This window comes from Petaurus breviceps, unplaced genomic scaffold, assembly GCF_028583685.1.
Source record: "Petaurus breviceps papuanus isolate PSGF00001 unplaced genomic scaffold, PetGlider_PUasm1.0 90823, whole genome shotgun sequence".
NCBI lineage: Eukaryota > Metazoa > Chordata > Mammalia > Diprotodontia > Petauridae > Petaurus > Petaurus breviceps.
The window spans coordinates 15,371,923-15,397,413 of NW_027187352.1; the positions used below are offsets into that span (position 1 = coordinate 15,371,923).

Below are 25,491 nucleotides of genomic sequence, written 5' to 3' on the forward strand. Positions count from 1 at the left end.
GTGCACCTGCCCCTGTGTGCTGCAACACCCCAGGCTTTCATGACACCACCCCAACCTCCAAAAAAAGGAAAGGTAAATGTAATCAGTTCTGAATAATCTATAAATTTAAAGTCTATATTAAACTTCTATAGATGCCAAATTATATATGTGCAAGCCTCTCAAAAAAATGTAATGGGCAAAGTTGAATTCTTCTTTTTAAAAAAACCAGCAGTCCATCAAAAGTGTCCCAAAACTGAGCTAAGAAACAAAGAGAAATGGAGCAGAAAATAGCCAAATTTCTCTCTGGCAGAACCACTGTGGCAAATATCCCAGAATTAAGAGAAGATGCCAGGAAGAAAGAAACATATAAAAGAAAAAAATCACACAACCAAACTAAATATGTGCCATGTTAAAAGACAACTGGCTTGTCCTTTAATATAAACAAACAGGTATAAGGTCCAGCCCTATTCCTAATTTACAATAGCAAAATCCAACTTACATCCTTGGTTAACAACTTCAGAACAAAAGAAATGTTTTCCATGTTCTAGATGTGGTCTGGTAAAAAGCCTGTTAAGAAGGTTTTCACAATAGCAGGCATCATTTTTTCATCACCCTTCTGCCCTTAATAACATTTCTGGTTTGTTTTTACAAAATTCTCTGGTGAAAAGTGACAAGTAGCCCCAAAGTGATTTGAAAAACTTAACCAGTGAAGAACCAAAAGCCCGAGATTACTCAAACTATCCCTCAGGAGAGTCATTACTTTTTCCTAAGACAATCAGAAACCCTGGTATTCAGGGAAGACACATCAGGTTAGGCTTTTGGTAATTTGCAAAACCTGAAAAGGACTTCTTATGGACATGGAATATGGAAGTTCAGCACCGGCAAAATAAAAATCCCACTGAGGGAAATTTATTACTCTCTTGTCCCAAATCTAATCATGGAAAAAGAACACACATAAAAAGTACAGGGGGTGATGTCTGGGGGGAAAATCATGACGTTATGTTGCATCCATGTCACTTTTCAGCGATGACGATGAAACTGTGTGATCCATTTCTTCATGTAGTCAACTTCCATGGTTCGGGCTAACACGACTGACTCAGGGTCATCAGCATTCCTGAAACGCAGATCTAAGTGATGGGCCCCATCAGGGATAACTATTGAGATGAGAGTATCTGTGATGTTGTCATTCACTCCACCTGCATACCAAGGATCCAGAGCACCATTGCTACAGGAAGAAGGGGGGAAAGGTAATTTAGTTCAACATCCCAACAAGTGGCATTAAGAACCTACTATGAAATTTGTATTGCAGTAAAAAAAAACACATTATAATCCCATAATCACAACTTCATCTGGGTCTTCCTTGTGGTTCAGAAATTCATTTTCTCCTTATCCCAAAAGAGCTGTTGTTTTCATCTATCTTCTGCTTACTTTCCCCTATTTCTGAGAAAGAGTCAGTTCTAAGTCTGGTCAAGGTTAATTCCTCCACTTGTACCCCTAGATTCCATCCCCTCCCATCTTCTTCAGTCAGTACACAAGCATTTATTAAGCTTCTGGGAGGATAAAAGTGAAATAACCCCTGTCCCCAAGAAGCTTACATTCCATTGCATGTAAAATTATATACAAAATAGCATAGGGCGGAATTTGGAGGAAAGGAACTTGCTTCTGGTGAGGAGAGATTAGGAAAGGCTTCATATAGAAGGCAGCCTTTCAGCTGAATCTTGAGGGAAACAAGGGGCTCTATGAAGTGAAAAGGAGACTCTACAGGAGACATGAGGGATAGTCCAGGGCAAAGTCATGGAGGCAGGAAATGGAATGCCATGTATGAGGGAAGTAAGAGGCCAGTTTGACTGGATCACATTAGGTGTGAAAGGGAGGAATGTGTAATAGGACAAAAAAAAAAGCAGGTTGGATCCAGGTTTTAAAGGGCTTTAAAAACCAAATAGAGGAATGAATATTTTATATCTCTACTGCTCCATCTTCAATCTCTCCTTTGTAAATTCCTTCTTCTATACCTGAAAAAAGTTTTCCCTATCATAATTTTTAAAATCTCTTGATACCACTATCCCCTCAAATGATTGTCCCAACTCATCTCTTTTCCTAATAACTGTTAAACTTCTTGAAACAAAGTTTCTACTCATTGCCTGTACTTCCTCACTACCTACTCAATCCTCCATTCCTTGTACTCTAACATCTGCCCCTGACAACTCTATTGAAGTTGCTCTAAAAGCCACTAACAGCCTTCTAATTGCCAGGTTCAGTGTGTTTTTTCTCAGACCTTATTCCCTCTTGATCTTTTTTTTGACTAATCCCTTTCTCCTTAGGATCCTCTCCTTCCCTGGATAGAGAAACATGCTAGGATCTCCAGAGACCACATTCTTGGCAAATGAATCCCCTCAGCTCTACATCTCCTATCCTGAGGACTGAGCCACTCAGAATGGCCTTTCCCACTAGACTATAAGTTCTTTGAAGGCAGGCACTGTCTTCGTTTTGCTCTTATATCCCCAGTACTTAGCACAGAGGCTTCATAAATGTTTGTACATTCAAACGTTCCTTTATTCCTAATTTTCACTCTTATCACTTGTTCTTTCTTATTCTGTCCCTTTTATGTAATCATTCTCCTAAGGCTTTGCTTAGTTGACTTTTCAACTTCAAACCTGTTTTCCTCCCGACTACTTCTCAATGTCTGATTATGTGAAAATGTGCATAATTTTTGGATCACAGAATTAGAGCTTGAAAGAACCCTAGAGGCCATCTAGTACCATAATTTTACTTATGAGGAAAGTGAAGCCCATCTTTAACCATCCTTCACCTTTTACAAAAAAGTTTATATTTTAAACCACTGCTACTCTTAGCTGCCATCTCTTTCCACATGGAAAGAAAATCAAGTATTAGCTGACTGCAAAAACTTCTAGGTTAGAAATGGAAATTGAGGGGATGTCCATCAACTGGTATAAGATTGCGATAGAATCCTATTGTGCTATAAGAAATGATGAGCAGGGAGACTTCAGAAAAACCTTTAAAGACTTGAATGAACTGATGCTGAGTGAAGAGAACATTGTACACAGTAACAGTCACAATGTGCAATGACTAACTTTGATAGAATTATCTCTTCTTAACAATGCAAGGATCCAAGACAACTCCAAAGGACTCATGATAGAAAATGTTGTCCACATCCAGAAAAAGAATTATGGAGTCTGAATGCAGATTGAAGCAAATTATTTGTTCTCTTTTTTTCTTTTTTGTTTGTTTCTTCTTTCTCATGGTTTCTCCCATTAGTTCTCATTCTTCTTTATAACATGACTAATGTGAAAATAGGCTCAATATCAATGTATATGTAGAGTCTATATCAAATTACATGCTGTCTGGGGGTGGGGGAGGGGAAAGATGAAAAGAAAATTTGGAACTCAACATCTTATGGAAGTGAATGCTGAAAACTAAAAATAAATTAATAAATTTTTTAAAAAATGAAATGATGAGCAGGCAGATTTCAGAAAAACCTGGCAAGACTTACACGAACTGATATTCAGTGAAGTGAGTAGAACCTGGAGAACATTGTACACAGTAACAGCAACATTGTTCAATGATCAACTATGATAGACACAGCCCTTCTCAGCAATACAATGATCAAAGGCAATTCCAAAAGACTCATGATGGGAAATGCTATCCACATGCAGAGAAAGAACTACGGAGTTCAAATGCAGACCGAAGCATGCTATTTTCACTTTTTGGGAGGTTTTTACTTTCATGGGTTTTTTTTTTTGTTCTGTTTCTTTTTTCTCAACATGACTGATGGAGAAATATGCTTAACATGACTGCACATGTACAGCCTAAAAATTTGGAACTCAGAATCTTATAAAAAATAAATGCTTAAAACTATCTTTATATGTAATTAGGAAAAAATAAAACTGTATTAAAAATATTATGCCTCTTTTGTGGATAGTGTTAAAACCTGAAATGAAATTTTCAAAATCAAACTGTCAGATAAGTAATTCCTACAATACATGTATATACTTTTATATGTACATCTTATGACTAAAATCATGTTTTAAGTACTAAGTTTGTATGTACTACCATCATGCAAAATAATTATATGTACGAAGCCACACTGCCCATTCCCATAGAATACGGACCTACATTCTTTTTAAAGACAATTTAGTAACTGACTCACTGTTGTTTCATACAATTCACTTAATTTCATTATAGCTACTTGCTATGTATGGGTGACAGATAAAACTAACATTACTCAGAGGTAAAAAGCAAAAATCAACACAAATCATGTTATTTGAACCATATCCCCATCACTTTCTGAAAATTATTTTAGATAAATACTAAGTTCTTACATTAAAAATATAGCTAGTGAATTTCTGTGTAGAATCATTTTCCTTTCTCTTTGCAAATAGCTCTTACAAATAATGGGTGTTCAAAGAGTTATTTTCAAATTCCCTGTTAGATTATTATCACGTTCACTAGTAGCTCAATAGTACACAAGAAAGCCTCACTCCAAAAAGAGCACTCTTCTGATTTTGTCACACACAAAAACAGACTAAAACCAAGAGTGAACTGCCCCCTTCAATTACCTAAAGAGAGCTCTAAAACAAAAGGGGCTCTGGTTTTCAATTATTTTTTTAAAAATGGAAAAGTAAACTATACATCCACAGGGTTAGATTCTTTTAATTGACAAGTAACCTTTATCATCATTCTAATTTCACAGACCCAACATAGATAGGAAACACTACGTTATTTGCAAAACAAAAAGACCATCCCAAAAGCAACATAATAAGTAAACTGCATTTGATTTAAAAGGTCATCTGAACCAGCCTAGTGGCTTAGCAACACTGTTTTGAGTTGCTGAGAGACCTAAGATGTTCATGGACTTGATTTCTTGGTCCTAGTCATGTGAAAACTAAGCCAATCACAGACTAATATACAAATGCATTTGTTTTCATGGAGAAATCTGGTTGCCCTGTGAGAAGATTCCTATCATCAGGCTAAATGGAATCACTAGCAGCAGTTACTAGGCCTGAGAAAGGACAGTAAATGAGGCAACTCAAAAAAGAACCCCTCTCTCATTTATATTTAGAGACTCTACACAGACATGAGTGAAGCATTCCTTATAAACTGTGTGGAAAAAAATGTTTGGCATTCTAGTAAGCTACCCAATGGGAAAGAAAAATAAATAAATAAAAATATTCAGTGCTCTTTGTAAAGCCGAATCACAGAATGGACTGTGAAACTAATGGGTAGTAGCCAAACACAGGAATGAAGTGAGAGCAAATCCAGAGATACACTCTCCACATGCTGTTTTAGTGCCATGATCCTCTGGTAGGAGGCCATCTGTCTTCCCAAACACATAGTTAAAAGGATGATGATGATGATGATCCTATTAGACTCCTTTCTTTAGAGATGTCTTTAAAATATATATATATCCTATAGCTGGTGGCCCACACAGAATGAAAACAGAAAATTATGAGCTCCAAAAGGCTGCTTTGGGAAATGTGTATTACTTAGCACAAAGAAAAGAGCATTTGAGTTAATTAAAAACCACTTCCTATGATTGCGAATGTTAGCTTTTAATTGCTCTACTATGCTATTTACCTTGGATTTCTTATACTTAACATCCAACTGAAAGATAATTTTTGACACCCATGAAAAAGGTACAAATTTTCTACTACTATGTGGTAAGCCTGTCTTCTTTCCATTCCGCCTTTCTTTATATTAAACAATGCAAAGCATTTACTGTTTTTCTGGGATTATTTCATTTGAAATATTAATGGTGTAGTAACAGAAAGAGCATCACATGAAGAAATCTTATAAAACTTGTAACTCTCTCCATGGTCATTTATATATACTTGTTTTTGTCCCTTAGTAAATGCCGCTGGAATGTAGTGTTAATGTTTCAAGCAGCAAGGGAATCCTGCAATAATGAGATACTCTGAATTTAAGTCTAAGATGGACCTGCTCCATAGCAAATTTCTATTCTATAATAAATATTATAATATCAAGTCAACACTCTAGTAGAAAGTTCACAGAATTTGGAGTCCAGGGATTTTGGTTCAAATTCCTTACCTATGTGAACCTTAGCAAGCCATTTCGATTCTTTTGAGAACCTCAGTTTCATAATTTGTAAAATGGGAAAGATTATCTAATCCAAATCCAAGTTCATTTCTACCTTTTAATCATATGATTCTAAAATTATAACAGATATATATAGATATATATTTGAGATTATCCTGTTCCCATTAAGTGATAAACTCTTTAAGGTCAATGGTTTTTGTTTTTCCTATATCCTTTTCAACTAATGCTTTGCACTTAATACACTAGCTATCAAAATGTTGACAAAAACAACGGAGAAATATAAGAGGTAAAGTTCATTAGCTCTTAAGCTTACACAGGGGTAGACAGAAATTTGTCACTTGAAATGGGACCATGACATTAACAATTTAAAAAGGTGACACTCACCTTGGTGCCTATCTAACAGAAAATCACTGCACTTACACAGTTCAAGGATCACATGATATCACCAATGAGGATCCCCTCTCCATCCATGCACATCAAAACAGTTCTCATACTTGCTGTGTTTGGGAATGGCTAAGCTCTCATCACCACCAGCTCCACCCCAAAAAGAAAACCAACCTTGGGCTGACCTTAGGTGACAGATAATATTGTGAAGGTCTCTCTGAAGAACTTTGGAATTGATTGCGTGACATGAGAGGTAACTGGCAAATGACCACCTAGCATGGTGTATCCACATTGAAGAAGGCACTGTGCTCTATGAGCAAAGCAAAATTAAAGTAGCTCAAAAGAAATTTGCTAGATGCACAATTTTAGAGGATCCACCACAAATGTTCACATGGACTCTTTGTGTCTGACCTGTGGTAGAACATTGCAAGGTCATATGGGTCTGATCAGCCACAGTCAGACACACACAGTAATGTCATTCTGGTCCTCTACAAAAAACAAAGGACAACCACCAATCATAGAAAGACAGACAGATAATATATATCACCTAAGTTAGAAAGTCTTTCCTTGTGATGGAATGTGTGTGTTTATACAGATATCTTGATAGAAATAGATACACATATATGTATAGCTATCTATAAATATCTATATATCTAAACAGACTTACCTATCTAGATATACAGATATATATTTTACATGCACATACACACTTAATCACAAAGATAATGTTTAAAGCCTCTCTAGCTTAGTAGGACCTGACAAAACTTTAAGAGTGTAGAAGAATCTTTCAAGATCCTGGGGTAATATCCATGCCAAGAATAGGTATTATAAGAAGCTTAGTTACTGCAAGTTTTCATAAAATATACTTCCTGTGTTTTTTTTAACCTGAACTTCTATTTATATACCAAAAACATCCAAGCCTGTGGAAAACACAGGAAAGTTTGGGAGTATAGTGATATTTTGTCCAGATAGAATACCCCATCTAAATCCTCATGGAAGTTATCTATTATCCTCCAAATCTTTCTCCTTTCCCTAAGAATTTAGTACCTGCCACACAGTCTTTCTCTCCTCTCTAACCAATACCCTTACACTAGGGAACTTTGACATATGTGTTGATGTTTCCTCAATCACCCTGGTCTCTCAGTCCATCAACATATTGAACTCTCATGACCTACATTATCAATCCAGTTTAGCTACACAAAGACATAGTCACAACCTTGATTTCGTCATCACCCAAAGTGTTTCACTTCAATGATCAACAATTCTGAAACTCCTCCATAAAAACAGTATTCTATCTCCCTCTATGCCTCCTTCCTAAACTTATTCATTCTCACCATGTCCTTTGGTCTCTCTATCCCTCAATACTCTCAGACCATCACCCCCCCATCTGGCTTTACTTTTCTCCCTTCTTGATCCTGACCCAACTGTTACCCAGTTCAACTATATACAGTCCTCTTCTCTCAAACCTATTGCAGCCTTTTTCTATATTTGTTCACACATTGTCAAATCCCAACTGTGGATTAATCCACTAATAGCAATTCTCTGAGCCTGACCATCTTGTCAATCATGCATTTATATAACAGTGTTGCGCTCTAGATAACATACATTTCTGACAGAATTTTAAAGGGTTGGAGATTACATCTCGTCATTCTACCTAGGCTGCCACTATCACAAAAGGAAATTAGATTGTTCTGATATATCTTGAGCCTTTGTACAGGCATTCCGTTTGTTACATAGTAGCTTGTCTTCTTCAATAGTTTAAATTTTATTTTGTTATTTACTTTATTCTGTATCCCACCATCTACCGTTTCTGCTCCTCCTCACACGCTGCTGAATGTTTCTGGAGAAGACACACGACTCTTTGAGTCTACTACATACCTATGCTATAGAATCTCAACTGAGTCCTCACTGCAACAAGGTAATTCTTTGAGTCCTCCTTTATTGATCCTTTACTACTTACTCACAGGGGCATTCCAACATTCTCTTTTCTCTATCCTCTCAATGGAGAAGCTTCACTCTCTCAACATTAATCATCTGTTCTCTCTTCTCCTCTATTCTACATCATGTTATGCTCCATTCCTTGGTGAGGAGGTGGCCCTTCTTGCCAATGTCAACTCCCCTAAGTTGTATTCTTTACCTTTTCTCCAGCAAATTGTCCCCATAACCATCCCTTCTCTTTAATTAATCTTCATTTTGTCCCAGTTTTCTGGCTTCCGGACTGCTATCTACAAATATGCTAGTCTTTCCCACCCATAAAAAACCCTTGCTTGCCCTGACCATTTCCTCAAGCTAACATCCTATATCTCAACTTCCTTTTTACAAACTTGTAGAAAAACTATCGACACTCACTGCATCCATCTTCTTACTCACTTCTCCAACCCTTACAATCTGGCTTGTGACATCATCAATTAATTGCATCATCAGAAATTGCTCTCTCCAGTCAGTCAGTCAATAAGCATTTATTAAGTGTTTATTATGTACAAGGTATGGACAAGTTAGTAAGTGCTGGGATACAAAAAGAGGTAAGCTTCTCCCTGCCCCCAAGGAACCCACAATCTAATAGGGGAGACAAGAAGCAAAGAAATATATACAAACAAGATGTATGCAGGATAAACAGGAAATGACTAAAAGAGGGAAGGCACTAGAATTCAGAAGTGTCGGGAAAGACTTCTTGGAGAAAATTACAGTAGGTAATTGAAGATACCAATGATCTCCTAATAGCTATATCTAATGACTTTTTCTCAGTTCTCATCCTTACTGATCTCTCCTCCGAGACTGAGACTGCTAACCACCCTCTAGTCCTGGGTACTTTCTTTTCTTAGTTGTATAACACCAATCTCTTTTGGTTCTCCCCCTTGCCTTTACATGCTCCCTTGCTGAGCATCATCTATGTCCAGTTCCCTAAATTTAGATGTGTCCCAAAGCTCCATCTTGGGTCTTCTATCTCTATATTTTCTTTCCTGGTGATCTCATGAGCTCCCATAGGCTCAGTTATCATCTCTATGCAAACAACTTGGACTAGAGTCCTAGTCTCTCTCCTGAGTTCCAGATCTTCATTACCAATTTCCAACTTAGTATTTCAAATCAGATGTACCCAAAGCACCCCAAACTCAACAGGAACAAAACAGAACTCATTATCTTTCCTTGCCCCCCAAATCCTACTCCTATTCCAAACTTCCCTCTTTCTGGTGAAGGTACTGCCATCTTTTTAATCAATCAGACTTGTAACCTAGCTGTTATCCCAACTCTCCCTCACCCCACATGTCCAGTCACTTAACAAATCTTGTCAACTCTTCTTCCACAACATCTCTCACATCCTTTGAACTTGTTTCCACAGCCAGCACTCTAGTTCAGGTCCTTGTCACCTCTCTCCTGAACTGTTAGAATAGTCTCCTACTTGCTTTCCCTGCTTCAAGTGTCCCCCATATCCCATTCATTCTACACAAGCTGCCATAGTTAAATTCTTAAAGAACTTCCCTAACCACATCATTCCCCTGCTCAAAGAGCTCCAGTGACTCCCTACAGCCTCTCAGATACCTACTAGATACTTCCCCTCTGTCTGGCATGTCAAATTCTTAACAATCTGGATCCAATTTACATTTCCAGACTTGTTGGGCATTCCTCCCCTACATATACTCTGTAGTATTCAAAATGACCTCTTTGCCATTCCTAACACAAAACATCTCACTTCCTGCTTCTGTGCTTTAACAAGAGGTCATTCCTCATTACAGGAAGGCAGTTCCCTTTTAATCCCACCTCTTAGAATCCCTAATTTCCTTCAAAACTCTATTAAAGTGCTGCCATTTCCTATCTCCCTTCTGGCCCCTCCCATGTATTTACTCTGAATATATTTTATATTTGCTTCTCTGTAAATGTCAATTCTTCCAATTTAATACTAGCTTCTTAAAGATGGATCTGTTTCATTTTTGTCTTTGTAGTTACAACACTTAGCATACATAGTAACTGATACATTCTAGGCACAAAGTGAATATTTGCTAATTCTAAGTATCACCAGTACTGCTTGAACTACAAAAGGATGAGATGGGCTTGCAATACTTCCTACAAGAAACTATAATACAAAGGCCTAGGATTCAATTTCAATCCAACCCCTTTTGGGAGGAGCAAATCAAATATAAAGCTTCAATTCACCACAAAGATCCTTGAGGTGGGATCTGAAGCATTAACCTGATAGACTGTCTGCTTCTTGAAGGCAGGGACCATGTACTTTACATCTTTGTGTATAGAAAATACTTAAAAGAGCTCTAGTTGAATATATGTATCATTCAATTGATATGAAAATACTATACAACCTTAAGAGTATAATGGACAAAACCACCACCAGACAGATGCTGTAGTGAAGGTAGGGTCCTAAAGTGCAAGATGGTGACAAAGTACCTGCCTCTGAAAGGACAGAGATGAGCTCTGAGTCTCACAGCATTGTGTTTAAGCACTTGTTTCTTTTCTCATTCATTTGATTGCTTTCAGGCTTTTCTAGTTGCAAACACCCTAATCTGGCACAGACCTCTCAAATACTCTAATACAGGTTTATTTGCTCCATTGTCACTTTGTAAAAGCTGGGTAGTACAGTATAGTTTTATAGAATTATAATGAAGACAAGTAACTCCATTTAAAGAAATTCAACAAGATGGAGCTGTACATTTTCCATCAAAGTGATGCCGTTTTTAGTTTGAGGCTGATATCCTGCTGAGCTAGTAAAAGCAAGAACAAAAAAAAAAGACAGCAGCCCCTTAGCAAAGCCAGCCAATGCCTGCCTCTGAAAGCCCCAGAGTAATCCTCCAATTCAAACCAGTACTTCTCACTTTTAAAAGACTTGGCTATTTGCTGTGACCCAACAGCTAATTTTGACTTTTGTTTAAAGAAATTTCAAAAAGAAATGAATTTGCAATTTGAACAAAAATCCTGAATTGGAGGGTCTAAGTGTGTGTCCCTCATAGTGCACTCTTTATAAAGACAAGAAAGTTCACCAGAGGCCACAGGTTCTAAGTATGTAGGGAAAATATGCTTAACTCTTACCTTTATAATGGGAAATCTAGTGTTCTAAGCAATAGTTAGAAATTCCAAACTCACAACATATGTACTCACATATACATTTCACCCAATTGACTGACATAAACACATCCCAAATGCTTAGCTTCTTAAGATAAAATGGGAAGAATTTATGATGCTTCAATTTGATGTGACATGCCATTTGACCCTTGTAAAAAGCTATCTAAGCAAGTGAGGTAATAAGTACAAAATTTATTTTCTGCCTCTTTTACCTTTCAAGGAATAGAAAAAAGATAATTAAGTTTTTTTTTTCTTTTTGGAGGGTAATTGGGGTTAAGCAACTGGTCCAAGGTCACACAGCTAGTAAGTGCTAAGTGTCTGAGGCTGGATTTGAACTCAGGTCCTCCTAACTCCAGGGCTAGTACTCTATTCACTGTGCCACCTAGCTGTCCCTAAGATTTTAAATCTAAACTACACATCTCACTAGTGTTTTCCAATTTGTTTTACTAATGTCTTATTAGACCAAATTGCCTCTGCAGTTCATGAAGATACTCACCTGAAGATGATGTTACTGTGTGAACTGATGTTTTTACCACCAAACACAGTTGGAATCCATAAAGGTCTTGGTCTCACACCCCATTCTTGGAAACACTGGTCAGAATATGCAGCAAAGTCCCATGCCTGAGGTTCAAACATATCACTAATGCCAGTGGAACAAATGGGCATTACCATTTCTGTGCAGGCCTGAAAAGCAAAGACAAGAGAAATTAGATCTGCTTTACCCAAATCACTATCTTTTGTTTTGTCTTGGATAAACTTTGCAAACAGGCCATCAAGTAAAAGCCAAAAGCAGTGAAATGATAAAAATTAAGTAAAGTTATTAACATAGCTTGTAATATCTTTAGCTGAGAATTAATAGTAGCTGATATTTTTAAAAGGCCCTTTTATAGGAAAATTATATATCTTTACCTGATAGCTCCAGCCCTGAATACCAAGATTGCTTGTTGCTGTTTGTGAGGTATTCAGACAGCTTGCATTTCCAGAGTAATTGTAATAGATATTCACAGCTTGGAAAATATTCTGTACCAATACTTTATCTGATGCACTGGGATCTGTCAAATATTTGCATACCTCCTATTGTTTTAAAGAGATTAAAAAGGAGAATATTAGGAAAGAGAAAAATATGAATATAAAATTAAATTTTGTCTAAACTATACAGAAAACCTGCCATTAATTCTATGGTATCTTTTGATGATGATAAAATATATTGTTATTATTATTATTATTATTATTATTTTCCAGGATTCTCTGTGGTGCTAATGCTACCAAAATAAACAAAGTTCAGCTTCCCACTTTGACTGATAAGTAGCCCCAAAGCTAACTTCACATATGAGGAGTTGCCTACTAGATGTGATTTGAAGAACATTAAAAAGGTCTCTTGTCCCACAACTATCTCCCCTACTATAACAAATGTCTGGAATTCTTTCATTAAAGGTCACAGAATATACATGAAGAATGAAGCATGGAAAGATTTATAGAAGTGGATGAAAAAAGAAGTAAATAGAACCAGGAAAATAATAAAATTACTATGACTAAATAAGATACATTGAAAGTGTGTAATGCTATAAAATGCTGTATGATTAAAATAACCAAGTTTGGCCCCATAGAGAAGAGAAGATGCATCTCTCTCATTTTTTCTGGTAAAGGAAAATGAGTGTGGAACACTGAATATTCTATCAGATTTAATTGATGTATTGATTAGCTTACTTATGGTGCAGTTTTTCTCTCCTATTTTATTTCCTTAAGAGAGATAATTCTTTGGAAAGGGGGAAGAAGAGGGCTATAACTAAAAATTGGTTCCAAAGGAAGAATATATTTGGAAATTAATATGAGGCAAAACCAAGATATAAAGGTCACAGAATCCAAACATTACCTCTATTAAAATATAATGGTAGATGGCACAGTGAAGAGAGCACAGGCCCTAGAGTCAAGAGAACATGAGTTCAAATCTGGCCTCAGACACTTAAAACTAGCCATGTGACCTTGGGCAAGTCACTTAACCCCAATTGCCCTACCTTCCCCACACCAAAAATAATAGTAACAATAATTTTATGAAGTGATGCTGTGTAAAGGAAAAAAACTAGCAGACTATACAACATAATCACAGTAATATAATGAAGACAACACTAAATAGAACAATACTCAGATCAAACATAATGGACAATATAGATATCAAATAATTCAAATTAAAGTCTACATCCTTCTTTTCCACTAAATGAAATGTGGAAAGTAATACATACTATCCATCAGAGTCATTTTTAAGGGAGTTTTGGAAAGCTATTTTAAGGCATATATTTTACAAGTTGTGTGCTTATGGATTGTATTTTTTATTAAAGCATCAATTAAAAAAAACTGAAAGGAATACTGGGAGCAATATTTTTAACCAAGATATTTTCGTGCCAATATACTTCAATGGGTAATAAAGTGAAATTGACAATTTAACCTCAAACATAAAAATATAAAAGAAACTGAGAAAGGTCTCCAGAATGTGTTAGTTAGACCCTTTTGGATGATGTATAGAAAGCTAGGAGCAAGAATCAAACAGTGCAGTGAACAGAGCATCAACCCTGGAGTCAGGAGGAAATGAGTTCAAATGCTACCTCAGACACTTGGCCCTTACTAGCTGTGTGACCTTGGACAAGTCACTTAACCCCAACTGCCCTGCCTTCCCCCCTCCAAAAATGAAAAAAAAAAAGACAAAAAAAAAGAATCAAACAGTATCACAAAGTTGTAGCAATCTGTACTGGTGGAGGGAGCACCCAATGAGGACACAGATTCCTAGTTATCAGAATATACTAGGTAAACACTCAAAAAGGGGAGACTATTCCTTGTGGTTACAATAGTAGGGGAAGGGGGAACTCTTCAACCAGGGCAAGGTAGTGAAGTGAAGGGAGTGTTAAAAGCTTCAGGCATCACCATCTGAAATGACTGGACTCAAGTTGATTTTACCTTCCTTTTACAAACAACTATAATGCCATTTAGCATTTCTACAATACTTTAAGGTTTGCAAAGTACTTTACATGGGTGATCTTTTTAGGTCGTCCTTCCTTCTACAGCTATGAAGACAGAGATAAGAAGAGCATTCAAAAGCCTACTTTGTTACCCTCCTTATCACAAGGAACCAAAAAGGTTAAAGGGAAAGAAAATTCTAACCTTGAGACACAATCTAGTCAACTTTACACCCAAATATCAAAAGAGATAATACTTGTACAGTGCTTAAGCACAGTGCCTTACATATAGTAGGCATTTAATAAATGCATATTCCCTTACCTACAAATATATAAGGTTCTATCCTTATTCCTATACATGCCATGGAAAGCAAAAATAGTCATTCTTTTTAAACTTCCATTATCTGAAAAAGATAAAGGGGGGAAGAGGAAGGGAGGAGAGGACTGGAAAGAAGATCATTTGGGGTTTTTTAAGGCTTAATTTCTTCCCTTTAGAAAGTATGGTCCATCCACATTACAGAAAAGATTAAGCAGATACATTCAACTATTCTAACAGATTTTCTTTCCCTCAGTCCTCAATACCCCTCACTCTCACTCAGATAATCACATTAGTTTTGTCATTAAAAGCTCCCTTTTCACAGAATGCACCTAAACCGCTTAAACCACCCAGAGAGGTCGTGTATGTTATAAAACAGCAGGACAAGCGGAAGGGATTTTCCATTTTGTGTCTTATTATTTCACTGTATCTATTTGTATGCTCAGAAGACTAAGCTAAAAGGTTTCATGAGCTATTCCCTAAGAAAAAATGCAAGAGGAATAAAATCTGTACAGTGTCCCCTTAAGCTGCTATTTAGCCTAACAAGAGATCCAGTATTGAAGGTGTTTATGTTGATTGAACAATCAAATGACAGGGGTATTTCTATTTTCTCCTCTCATTTTATTTTTAATCCATCAGCCCAATTCATGTAATTTTGCATGAATGCTGCAGCTTTTGTTAACAATAAACAAAAGGAAATTGAAACCATCTATATAAACAAAAATGTACAAAAACAATCAAAAGGGAATTATTTGAAATGAGATGGAAAATGAAATTTGGATACTAACCAATGATGATTCCAAGCATGTGATATCCAGGGTTTTAAGTCCCCCATACTTTAGAGATATTTAAATATGTCATTTGTATCATGCCACCCTGAAATTCTTAATTCAAGTCACAAATCAGAAAAAGATAGCTGTTTGTCAACCCTTTAAAAAGGAGGAAATGGATCAGAGGGAGGAGGAGTTCTGAATAAATAGAACTATCCAAGTGAAAGAATAGTCACTGACTGGTTGGTGTTCCAGGGCTTAGTGGAACAGAACAACAGAAAGACGGCCAGGAATGGAGAAATGGATTGAAGAGCTGAGAGAAACTGATCCAAAACCCGAAAGTTGAAAAAAGCAGGTATTTAAAATTTCTTGAAAAGCAAGAAGTAATACTGAAACAAAACTGAAAATATACAGAAGCAACAAATATTTCCCTATATGAATACAAGAATAGAGTATATCATAGGTTTTTTTTAAATTACATCAAAGAGAAATGTAGTTCATTCACTCAAGAATTCTTTCAACTTTGAAAAGTTAGGATAAAGCTAGTAAAAATGAACTGAAATGAGAATGATGAAAGCTAGATCTGGTCAAAAGAAAAAAAAAGCAGAAACATATAAAAAACAGGAAACAAAATTTTATAACCTTGAAAAAAATTAAGAACATCAACAAGAATATTGTTAGATGAGGGAAAAAATGTAAAATGTTTAGAGTATAGCACATTGGCAGTGGTGAGAGGCTTCTGAGAGAGGCAGATTATCCTTTTATTTATAATTAGTATAGTAATGTCTTAATTTTTTAAATAAATACTTAATTACACAGATTATAAAATTTGGAGAAAATATGGTCAACAGACTACAGTCTCTTACCATAGGACATCAGAAAGTTGGACCAACTAATTCTATAAAATGAAGTTCACTAAGTTTGTACTTTTTTTAAAAGAATAACAGTACCTTGGGTGTACATTATAACAGCTCTTAAGCACTGAACACACTTTTATATTTGTTGTCTTATGATATCATTTCCATGAGTACAGAGAGGTTCAAATATTACTCGTATTTTATAGATGGGAAAACTAAGAGAAAGAATTTTAAATGACCATCCCACTACAGTGTGTCGGAATGCAATGGTTACTAAAAACTGGCCTAACTTTCAATTTCGAAGGTTTATCCACTGGACTATTTTATACAGAGAAATATTCTACTATGAAAAAAAACTAGCTAGTTTAGATATTTTCCCTTTGTTATTTTGATGCCAGATATCCCATAAGAAAAACTTTTTACAATCAAAACTCACTGGTGATTCTGCTTCTTAGATGTAAGAAAGATTGACTCTGTAACAAGTTGAATAGTTGTTCCTTTCACAAATCAGCCTCTCAGAGGTTATAAGTGACTGACTTCAAAGGCCACGTGGTCCAAAAGATACTTGAGCAAGAATCCCTTCTACATCACTGTGAAAAAGCTGGTTATAGAGCAATTTTGCCTGAACAGTCTTGAGTAGGAGGGAAATCCATTAACCCTTGATGAAACCCATTAAAACTCTAAAATAGTTCATTTGTGGGGAAGGTTTTCATTACATTAAACCCTAGTCTGCCTCTCTACAATTTACATCTATTGCTCCTATTTTTGCCCTCAGTGAATGAGCAGAAAAGTTTAATCCCTCTTCTACGAATGATGACCCTTCAAATTTCTGAAGATTATAATCATATTCTCCATCCAACCTTCTAAGCCCTCCCTGTACCCCAAAGTCTTCTCTTCTCCAAATTACACATTCCCAGTTCTACCAATTAATCCTTGCATTCCAAGGTCTCCTCTCCCCTAAATCTGGTTAAGTTTCTTCTAGACATGCTCAAAACTGCCTGTACACTTTCTGAAATGGTCTGAAAGAACTGAACAGAACACTCCACATGTAGTTAGACCAGGACAGGGTAGAGCATGACAATCTTTTCCTTTGTCCTGGACACTCTACAGGAAGTAGAAATAAAATTAAAGAAAACAAAGTTGAGGAAAAAAACAGGACTAGAAAACATATACACAGAAGAGATCTGGTTTGGAGGTCACACAGTTCTGAGGGAGTTCATTGACTGATTCTCAAAGTATATGAATAGTAAGGGGTAAGATGGCAAAGGCATGAAAAAAAGATCTCAAACCTTACTACAAAATAAAGGCAATTGAGAGAACATCAATGACTAATTCATCTATACAAAATTTTGATGAGAACAAGCTATATACTCTCTCATAAATGGAATCCTTGATGAGGACATTAAAAATAAACAGGCAGGTTTTTGTAAGTGATACTCCTACAGTACAGGACAAATTCACAATCACAGAACTGACTCAAAGGATGCAGAGAATAAAAGATCTCACTGTGTTTCTTGTTTGTTGACTTTATAAAAGCATTAAATTTTATAGAGTAAAACACTATCTTAAAGCTCTTCTTCAACAAAATGTCTTCGAAGCTTATGTTGCCAATGAGATGCATATTAAACACAAAACTATCATTAAGAATGACTCGAGAACATGTTTTCTGTTACCTTAATTGGCCAAGCAGGCAAAGGCATTAAAAAGTCTGAACTATATGGGTAATCCACCATTGCCAGATTCACCCACGTTTCGGCTAGCCATGATTTCAACATGATTACATCAGTTTGGCTTCTTAATGGGTTGCATAGATGAAATATTTCAGAAATCCACTGCAAACCTTCACCTGTGAGAAAGAACAGGATCATTTACATTTATTTCACTTAGTAACTACACGTCAGCAGAAATATATGAAAAATGGCAGTTCATTTCACAATACTTCATGACAAATGCTGCCTCAAATAGTAGAGAATTTCAACCTCAGTGCTACAAAGGTTCTACAGAGTGCCCCAGGGGTCTTAGTTTGGTCGTAAACTCTAATAGCTTAATGCTAGCCACTCTTCTTCTCTATTTTGTATATTTGAGAGTCATAAACGTGCCATTATCCTGAACTCCTTGATCTTCCTCATCCAATAAAACAAATTAGTTGCTAAATGTCATCAATTCTATCTCCTCAACATCTCTCACATCTTTCTTCTTGTCTTTACTTACAAAGCTACTATTTTAGTCAGGTTCTCATCCCTTCTCACTTGCATCAGCCTCCTTCATTGGTCCCAGTCAAGTTTTCCCTCCCCTCTCTAATCTATCCTACATTCTGCTGTCAAAGTCATTTTCCTTAAGTGTAGTTCTGATCACACAAGTCCCCTACTCATCCAACTCCAGTGGCTTCCTATTTCCTCTAGGACAAAACAGAAATACTTCCATTTGACTTTTAAAAGCTTATACCACTTGGTTCCAATCTATCTTGCTAGCCTCATTGAACATTTCTCTCTCTGGAACTTTCTGATTGAGCCAAACTGGTATTCTCTTTGCTCCTTGCACAAAGTCCTTCCATCTCTCTTCTCTCTGCCTTTGAACTTGTCCTCTTCCATGCCTGGAACACACTCTCCCAGTCCCACTTCCACCTCATAGATTCTCTTTCTTCCTTTAAGATACAGCTCAATCAACATCCTCTCTTTGAATTATCTTTTTCTGATTCCTTCAACCACTAGTACTCTCCCTCCCAAAATACACTGTATTTAACTACTTTACAGACATTTGTATATTTTAACATTATTTTTATATTTTATGTGTGTGTAAAACATATAAAATATGAGTTTTCTCTCCCATTAGAATGTAAGATTATTCTAAATTGGTATTTTTTAAATCTTTGTACTTGTATCCTCAGCAGTTAGCACAGTTCCTGGTATTTAAGTATTGTTGACTGACTTTTTTTTAATCCAAGTACAGAATTTACATTCATCCATAGTAGATTTCATTTTCTCCAAATCAATCTTTTTAACCTATTGAGATCTTTTTGGAGTCCAGACTCTATCAGCCTCCAAAGTATGTATCATCTGCAATTTGACAGGCATACCATCTGCTCCACTGAGTCACTGATAAAAAATGCTGAGCAGGACAGGACCAAGGGCATATTCTAGGGCACTCCCCTGGACAGAGGCTTCCCTCAAAGTTAAAATACTACATTTTGGGTATGATCAGTGGCCTTTTTTGGGTAGTGGCAGTCTCTCCAGGTATCTGTTCTTCTGCTTCCATTTGGAGAGTTTTAGGGGAGGGGCAAGGAGAGGCTGAACCAAGGGGGAGAAGTAAAGAGAGAGACCACAATACTGTACAGTAAAGTTAACATAGATTTTTTGGAATACAGATTTCTTTCAGAATTCTTTATGTAAAGTTGAATTTGTGCAATAAAAATTTATTTAATGTGAGATATATATTATAATAATTATAATTATAACATTTATGTAGTACTTATTTCTATATCACAATGCCAAGTATTGTGCTAAGTACTTTACATTTAATAATAATAATAGCTAACATTTATATAGCACTTATTATGTGCCAGTCACTGTTCTAAGTGCTTTATAATAAAAAAAATAATAACATTTGACATTTATATAGTACTTACTATGTGCCAGGAACTGTTCTAAGTGCTTTACAATAAAAAAGAATAATAATAATTAACATTTATATAACACCAACTACTATCAGGTACCATGCTAAGCACTTTACAATTATTATGTCATTTGATCCTCACAACAATCCTGGGAGGTAGGTGCTATTGATATTATCCCCATTTTATAAGTGAAGAAATGGAAGCAAACAGAGGATAAGTGACTTTCCCAGGGTCACATAGCTAGTAAGTGTCTGAGGCCATATTTGAACTCAGGTCTCCCTGATTTGAAGTCTGGATGTTCTATCTACTGTACCACCTAGCTGCCCCTTTATTTAAGACTGACACCTGGGTTGGCAGAATACAGAATGTAGAAGGTAAGGTGCCACTTCAGATCATCCTTGAGAGAATCAGACAAGCATAATAAAAGAATCCCAAGAAAAGCTAAGAAAGAGCCTTCCATCCTAGCAAGGAGGCATAAAACCGTCCCTGATATGACCTGATTTGATCAGAAATAGTAGAGGTCTTCAGACAAGTCTCCTGGGTCTTCTGCCTTGACCATGTGGTAGTAGAAAATGAGAGGTACTGTATTTTCTCTTTCTTGACAAATATGGCTCCACTTTAAAAGAGGCCTCCATTCAATGTATGTTAGCAGTCACATCTAGACTCTATGTTTTGCCCTCCTTTACCCCAGTTCTTGGGCAAGGTCAACTGAAAGATAAAGACCATCCTGCCTCAGCCCCCCAAGGCCAAAAATAAATGGCCTTCAAGGTCAGTGACTGACCAGTTGTGAAACCAGCAGAACTATATGTTTCTTGTGTACTATAAGTACTTGTGAAAAATGTCACATATTCAGAAGCTTACTTGCTCCATAGAAACATCCTTCTCTATGTAATTTAATACTCCTTCCTATCTTGGCTTATAACTGTGGATCAAATAAAACCTTTTACTGAATTTTTTCCTAAATTGCAAACAGTAGGTTTTCTATGACAACCCTGACCTAGTCTTTCTAGCAAGCCAGGAGGCAGCAGTAGCCTGACCTTGCTCTCTGTTCAGGCTCTCTCCATTTCTGAAAGATGAATCACTGGAAAACCTAAAAGTCTCCATTTCTCTGTAGATTGTATTTTCTTTCATTTTCACCATGTGGTCTCATTTCAGAGTATGTCCAAAAGACAATCTTATAAATCTTCTTAATTTTGTAGTGTTTTATATTCCTAGAGTTGTTAAAGTTTTTTTTTATTATATCAGTCATTGTTTTATAGAATTCTATGTTCATTCATATTGAGTTAAGGATTTCCCTTTACAATTCATGTGCTTGATTACTAGATTAGGTTTACTAAACCTAAACTTCAGAGATTCATCATTGAGATAACTTTCCCTTGTGGTTTGAATGCTTGATACTAATCATAAATATATCTCTCAAGGAAAAGGGTTCTATATTTTGAGAGGGTGAGTCTCCAAGCACTCTAATGTCCAATGCCCATTCCAAAGACCATCAATAAATTTGGGAAGCAATAGGCTAGACAAGAATGGCAAAAGATGGGGCAGCTAGGTGGTGCAGTGAATACAGTAGAGGCCCTGGAATCAGAAGGACCTGAGTTCAAATGCTACCTCAGACATTTGGCCCTTACTAGCTGTGTGACCTTGGGCAAGACACTTAACCCCAACTGCCTTGCCCTTCCCCCCTCCAAAAAATAGAAAGAAAGAAATTGTAAAAGAGGCAAGAAAAAGCATTTACAATGGAAGAGAAGGGGGAGGGTGAGAGGGAATGCGTGAACCTTACTCTCATTGGATTTGGATTAATGAGGGAATAATATACACACTCAATTGGATATCTTACCCTACAGGAAAATAAGGAGGAAGGGGATAAGGGTGGGGATGATAGAAGGGAGGGTAGACTGGGGAGGGGGTAGTCAGAAGCAAACACTTTTGAAAAGGAACAGGGTCAAAGGCAAAAATAGAATAAATGGGGGGCAGGATAGGATAGAGGGAAATATAGTTAGTTTTTCACAACATAACTATTATGGAAGGGTTTTGCATAACTACACATGGATAACTTATACTGAATCACTTGCCTTCTCAATGAGGGTGGGTGGGTAGGGAAGAAGGAAGAGAATTTGGAACTCAAAGTTTTAAAAACGAATGTTAAAAAATATTTTTACTTGCAACTGGGAATTACAATATACAGGCAATGAGATATAGAAATCCATCTTGCCCTGCAAGAAAGTAAGGGGAACGGGGATGGGGGTGGTGACAGAAGGGAGGGCAGACTGGAGGAAGGGGTAATCAGAATGCATGCCATCTTGGGGTGGGCAAGAGGGCAGCTCTTGCCTAACCAGCTGTTTTCAATGCACCTGTGTATTCATTTACTCACATTTATGTTAGTGTCCATAACATACCTACCCTGAGTTCCAAGGAGCTACCTTTACTAACTGGGTGACTATTCAGACATTTTCCACTATCCTCAAAGACCAACGGCACCCCTTCCTCCATCACTGTTTTCCTACTTTAGAGGAGAGGGAAGGAACAAGGGTTTATTAACACATAGCACCTGCTAGATGCCAGAGATTAAGCTAGGCACTTCACTAATATTATCTCATTTGATCTTCACAGCAACCCTAGGAGGTAGGTACTATGATCTCCATTTTACAGTTGAAGAAACTGAGGCAGGGGTTTGCACTACCCAGGGTCACACAGATTGTAAGTATCTGAGGCCAGATTTGTACTCAGGTCTTTCTGACTCCAGGTTTAGCCCTCGGTCCACTGTGACGTCTAGCCGCTTCAGATAAAGGCTATCAAATACATGCTCCTTAATCTTCCTTTCCTTCAACCTATTGCTATGAAGTCCTCTTTCCCACAGAAAGTTTTTGCATGACATCTCTTCTCCCCCCACCTCCCTGTGGTTTTGCAGAGGCGAAAGTGTCCTCTCCATTTCCAATGGTAGTCCCTCTGCCCCTTTCCTTGTTCTGATGTCCTTCAGTGATCTCATCCCCCAATGACCTTGAAGAACCCTTTCTTTTTGACCTTTTCAATCTGTTAGTCAGTGGATCAATAAACAATAAGCATATCCTGTTTCCTTAATGTTTAATGTCACTGTGTTAAGCACTAAGGACACAAAAAGAGGTAAAAGACAGTCCTTGACCTCAAGGAGCTCACAATCTAATGAGGGAGACAATATGCAAACAAATACATACAAAGCAAGCTATATATCAGACAAATAGGAAAAAATTAAAAGAAGGAATTCTGAGGGGTTAGAAAGATTCCTTGTAGAAGTAGTTGGGATTTCAAGAAGACAGGGAGGTCAGAGGTCACAGCAGAGTCAGGAGAGTATTCCAGGTTTGGGGGACAGCCAGAGAGAATGGCCAGAGTCAAGAAATGGAGTATCTTGTTCATGGAAGAGGCAGAAGGACAGTGTCACTGGACTGAAGGGTAAGACTCAGAGAGTAAGATGTAAGAAGACTAGAAGAGGAGGGAGCTGAGTTATGAAGGACTGGATGCCCAACAGAGTATTTTATATTTGTTCCTGGAGTCAACAGGAAGTCACTGTAGTTTATTGGGGTGACATGATCTGACTTGCATTTTAGGAAAACCACTCTAGTGACTGAATAGAAGATGGAGTGGAGTCAGGATAGACCTAAGGCAGGCAGATCCATCAGCAGGCTATTGCAATAATTCTTCTCCACTGACTTTTTACCCTTTGGTCATATAAAGAGGCTAATTTCCCCTATCATTAAAAAAAAAATCTTTCTCTCTGTCCTGTTAGGCTACTGTCCCATCTTTCATTTCACTTTCACCAAAACAAACTTAAAATATTCTATACTATCTGTCTTTGCTTCTCAAACCACTTCTTTTACCCCTTGTAATTATGTTCCAACATTTACCATTCTCCAAAAATTACCCTAAGATCACCAATGACATAATTGACAAATTCATTGCCTTTTTTGGGCCGGGTTCTCATCTTTGACTTCTCTCCAGCATTTTCCCCTGTCCACCACTTCCCTGAAATATACTCCTCCCTTAGTTTCTATGTCAATGTTTGGTTTTACCTCCTACCCCCTCTTAACTGTTCTTGCTGCCTCCTTTCACTAGTTTGTTTTCCTCTTCTTCCCCTTCCAAAGCTTCAACTGTTGGCCCTCTTCCCTCAACTATCTTTACATTCTTGCCCCCAGACAACTTCAACAACTGCCAGGGTTTGAACTATCATCTCTATTAAATGACTCTCATATCTTCCATCCAGTACTAATGTGAGTTCCAGATCCATATTTCCAGCTGCCCATTTGACATCTCTACTACAAGCAACTCAAATTCAACACGGTCAAAAAGCCCAAACATCTTTTTCCTCACGAAACTTGCTCTCCATTCTACCTCTCTTATCTTTGTTATTGGCATCATCATTCTCCTAGTCATCTAAGCATAAAAGATCAGTTACCTTTCTTCTCTTGACTCTCTGTTGTCCCTACAACACATTCAACTAGTCATTTAAGTACTATTAATTTAATTTCCAAAGCTTTGTTTCATCTATCTTTTCCCTTTCACTCCCATTGCTATGCTTAATTCAGGCCCTCATTAGTTCTCATTTAGACTAATGCATTAACCTTCTAATCAATATTCTTGACTCCAGTTAGTGCTTGTTCCAATATATTCTATGCACTTTTGCCAAAGTAATTTAAGGAAAAGCTATTAACATGTCATTCTCATGATGTAGACTCCCTATTGTCTATAGAATGAAATTCAAGTTCCTTTGCATGATATTCTAGGTCCTACATACTCTAGCTCCAACCTGGAAGCCACTTTGCCTGCTATCTACCTTTCCACACCCTCTGCTTTGGCTGTTTTGAACAGCTTGTTGTTCCCCAAATATGCCCTATGATCTCCTACCTAAATGTCTTTCTTCATGTTATTCTAACTAGAATGTTTTCTCCCACCTGTAATTTTAAAAAGCCTACCATCATTCATGGCCCAATTCAAATGTCATCTGTTCCTTAGAATTTTCTCCAATTCCTTCTCCTCCTCCCCCTCCCACTGTCCATAATTTCCTTCCTCTGTGTATGTCTTGTGTACATCTCAATCCAATGCCTCACGGTGGAACAGAGGGGACCTTAGGTTCTTGGAGACTATGTCAACAGGGTCTAACCTCAGTAGGTTAGTCCAGAAAGGTTTCAAACACAAGTGCAATAACAGGCTACATGTTTGTTTCCAAGGTCCAGCTTATTTTGAAACGTCCAGCACAATTTTGAAAATGTCATCACCAGAAAGTAAACCATTAGATAAAATATTTTGGGTCACAACAACTTAAATAGGCCATCTACTAAGGTAAGTAAGGGGATGGGAGATTGGGGAAGAGAGAGGAGATGGAGGAAGAAAGCAGGTTTTGGTCTGCATTGGTAATGAGAATACCCAAATTGTTGAAATCACACATTTGAAGTTTTGAGAACAAGTATGACTTAACTCCCCTACTAAATTAAAAATCTCCTTGACAGCAGTA

At 37.1% G+C, this 25,491-nt stretch overlaps 1 protein-coding gene across 1 annotated transcript in view; it reads right to left on the reverse strand.

Moving 5' to 3' along the window:
* Window positions 1-381: 381 nt before the first annotated feature.
* The window catches only part of PRCP (prolylcarboxypeptidase), a 71,471-nt gene continuing 46,361 nt past the window's right edge, over window positions 382-25,491 (reverse strand). Inside the window, exons 6-9 of the mRNA XM_069070951.1 lie at window positions 18,070-18,242; window positions 12,415-12,579; window positions 12,002-12,189; window positions 382-1,204 (exon numbers count right to left, since the gene is read on the reverse strand). Of these exons, the coding sequence (XP_068927052.1) occupies window positions 1,000-1,204; window positions 12,002-12,189; window positions 12,415-12,579; window positions 18,070-18,242 (731 nt within the window). The 3' untranslated portion in view covers window positions 382-999. The remainder of the gene's footprint in view (window positions 1,205-12,001; window positions 12,190-12,414; window positions 12,580-18,069; window positions 18,243-25,491) is intronic.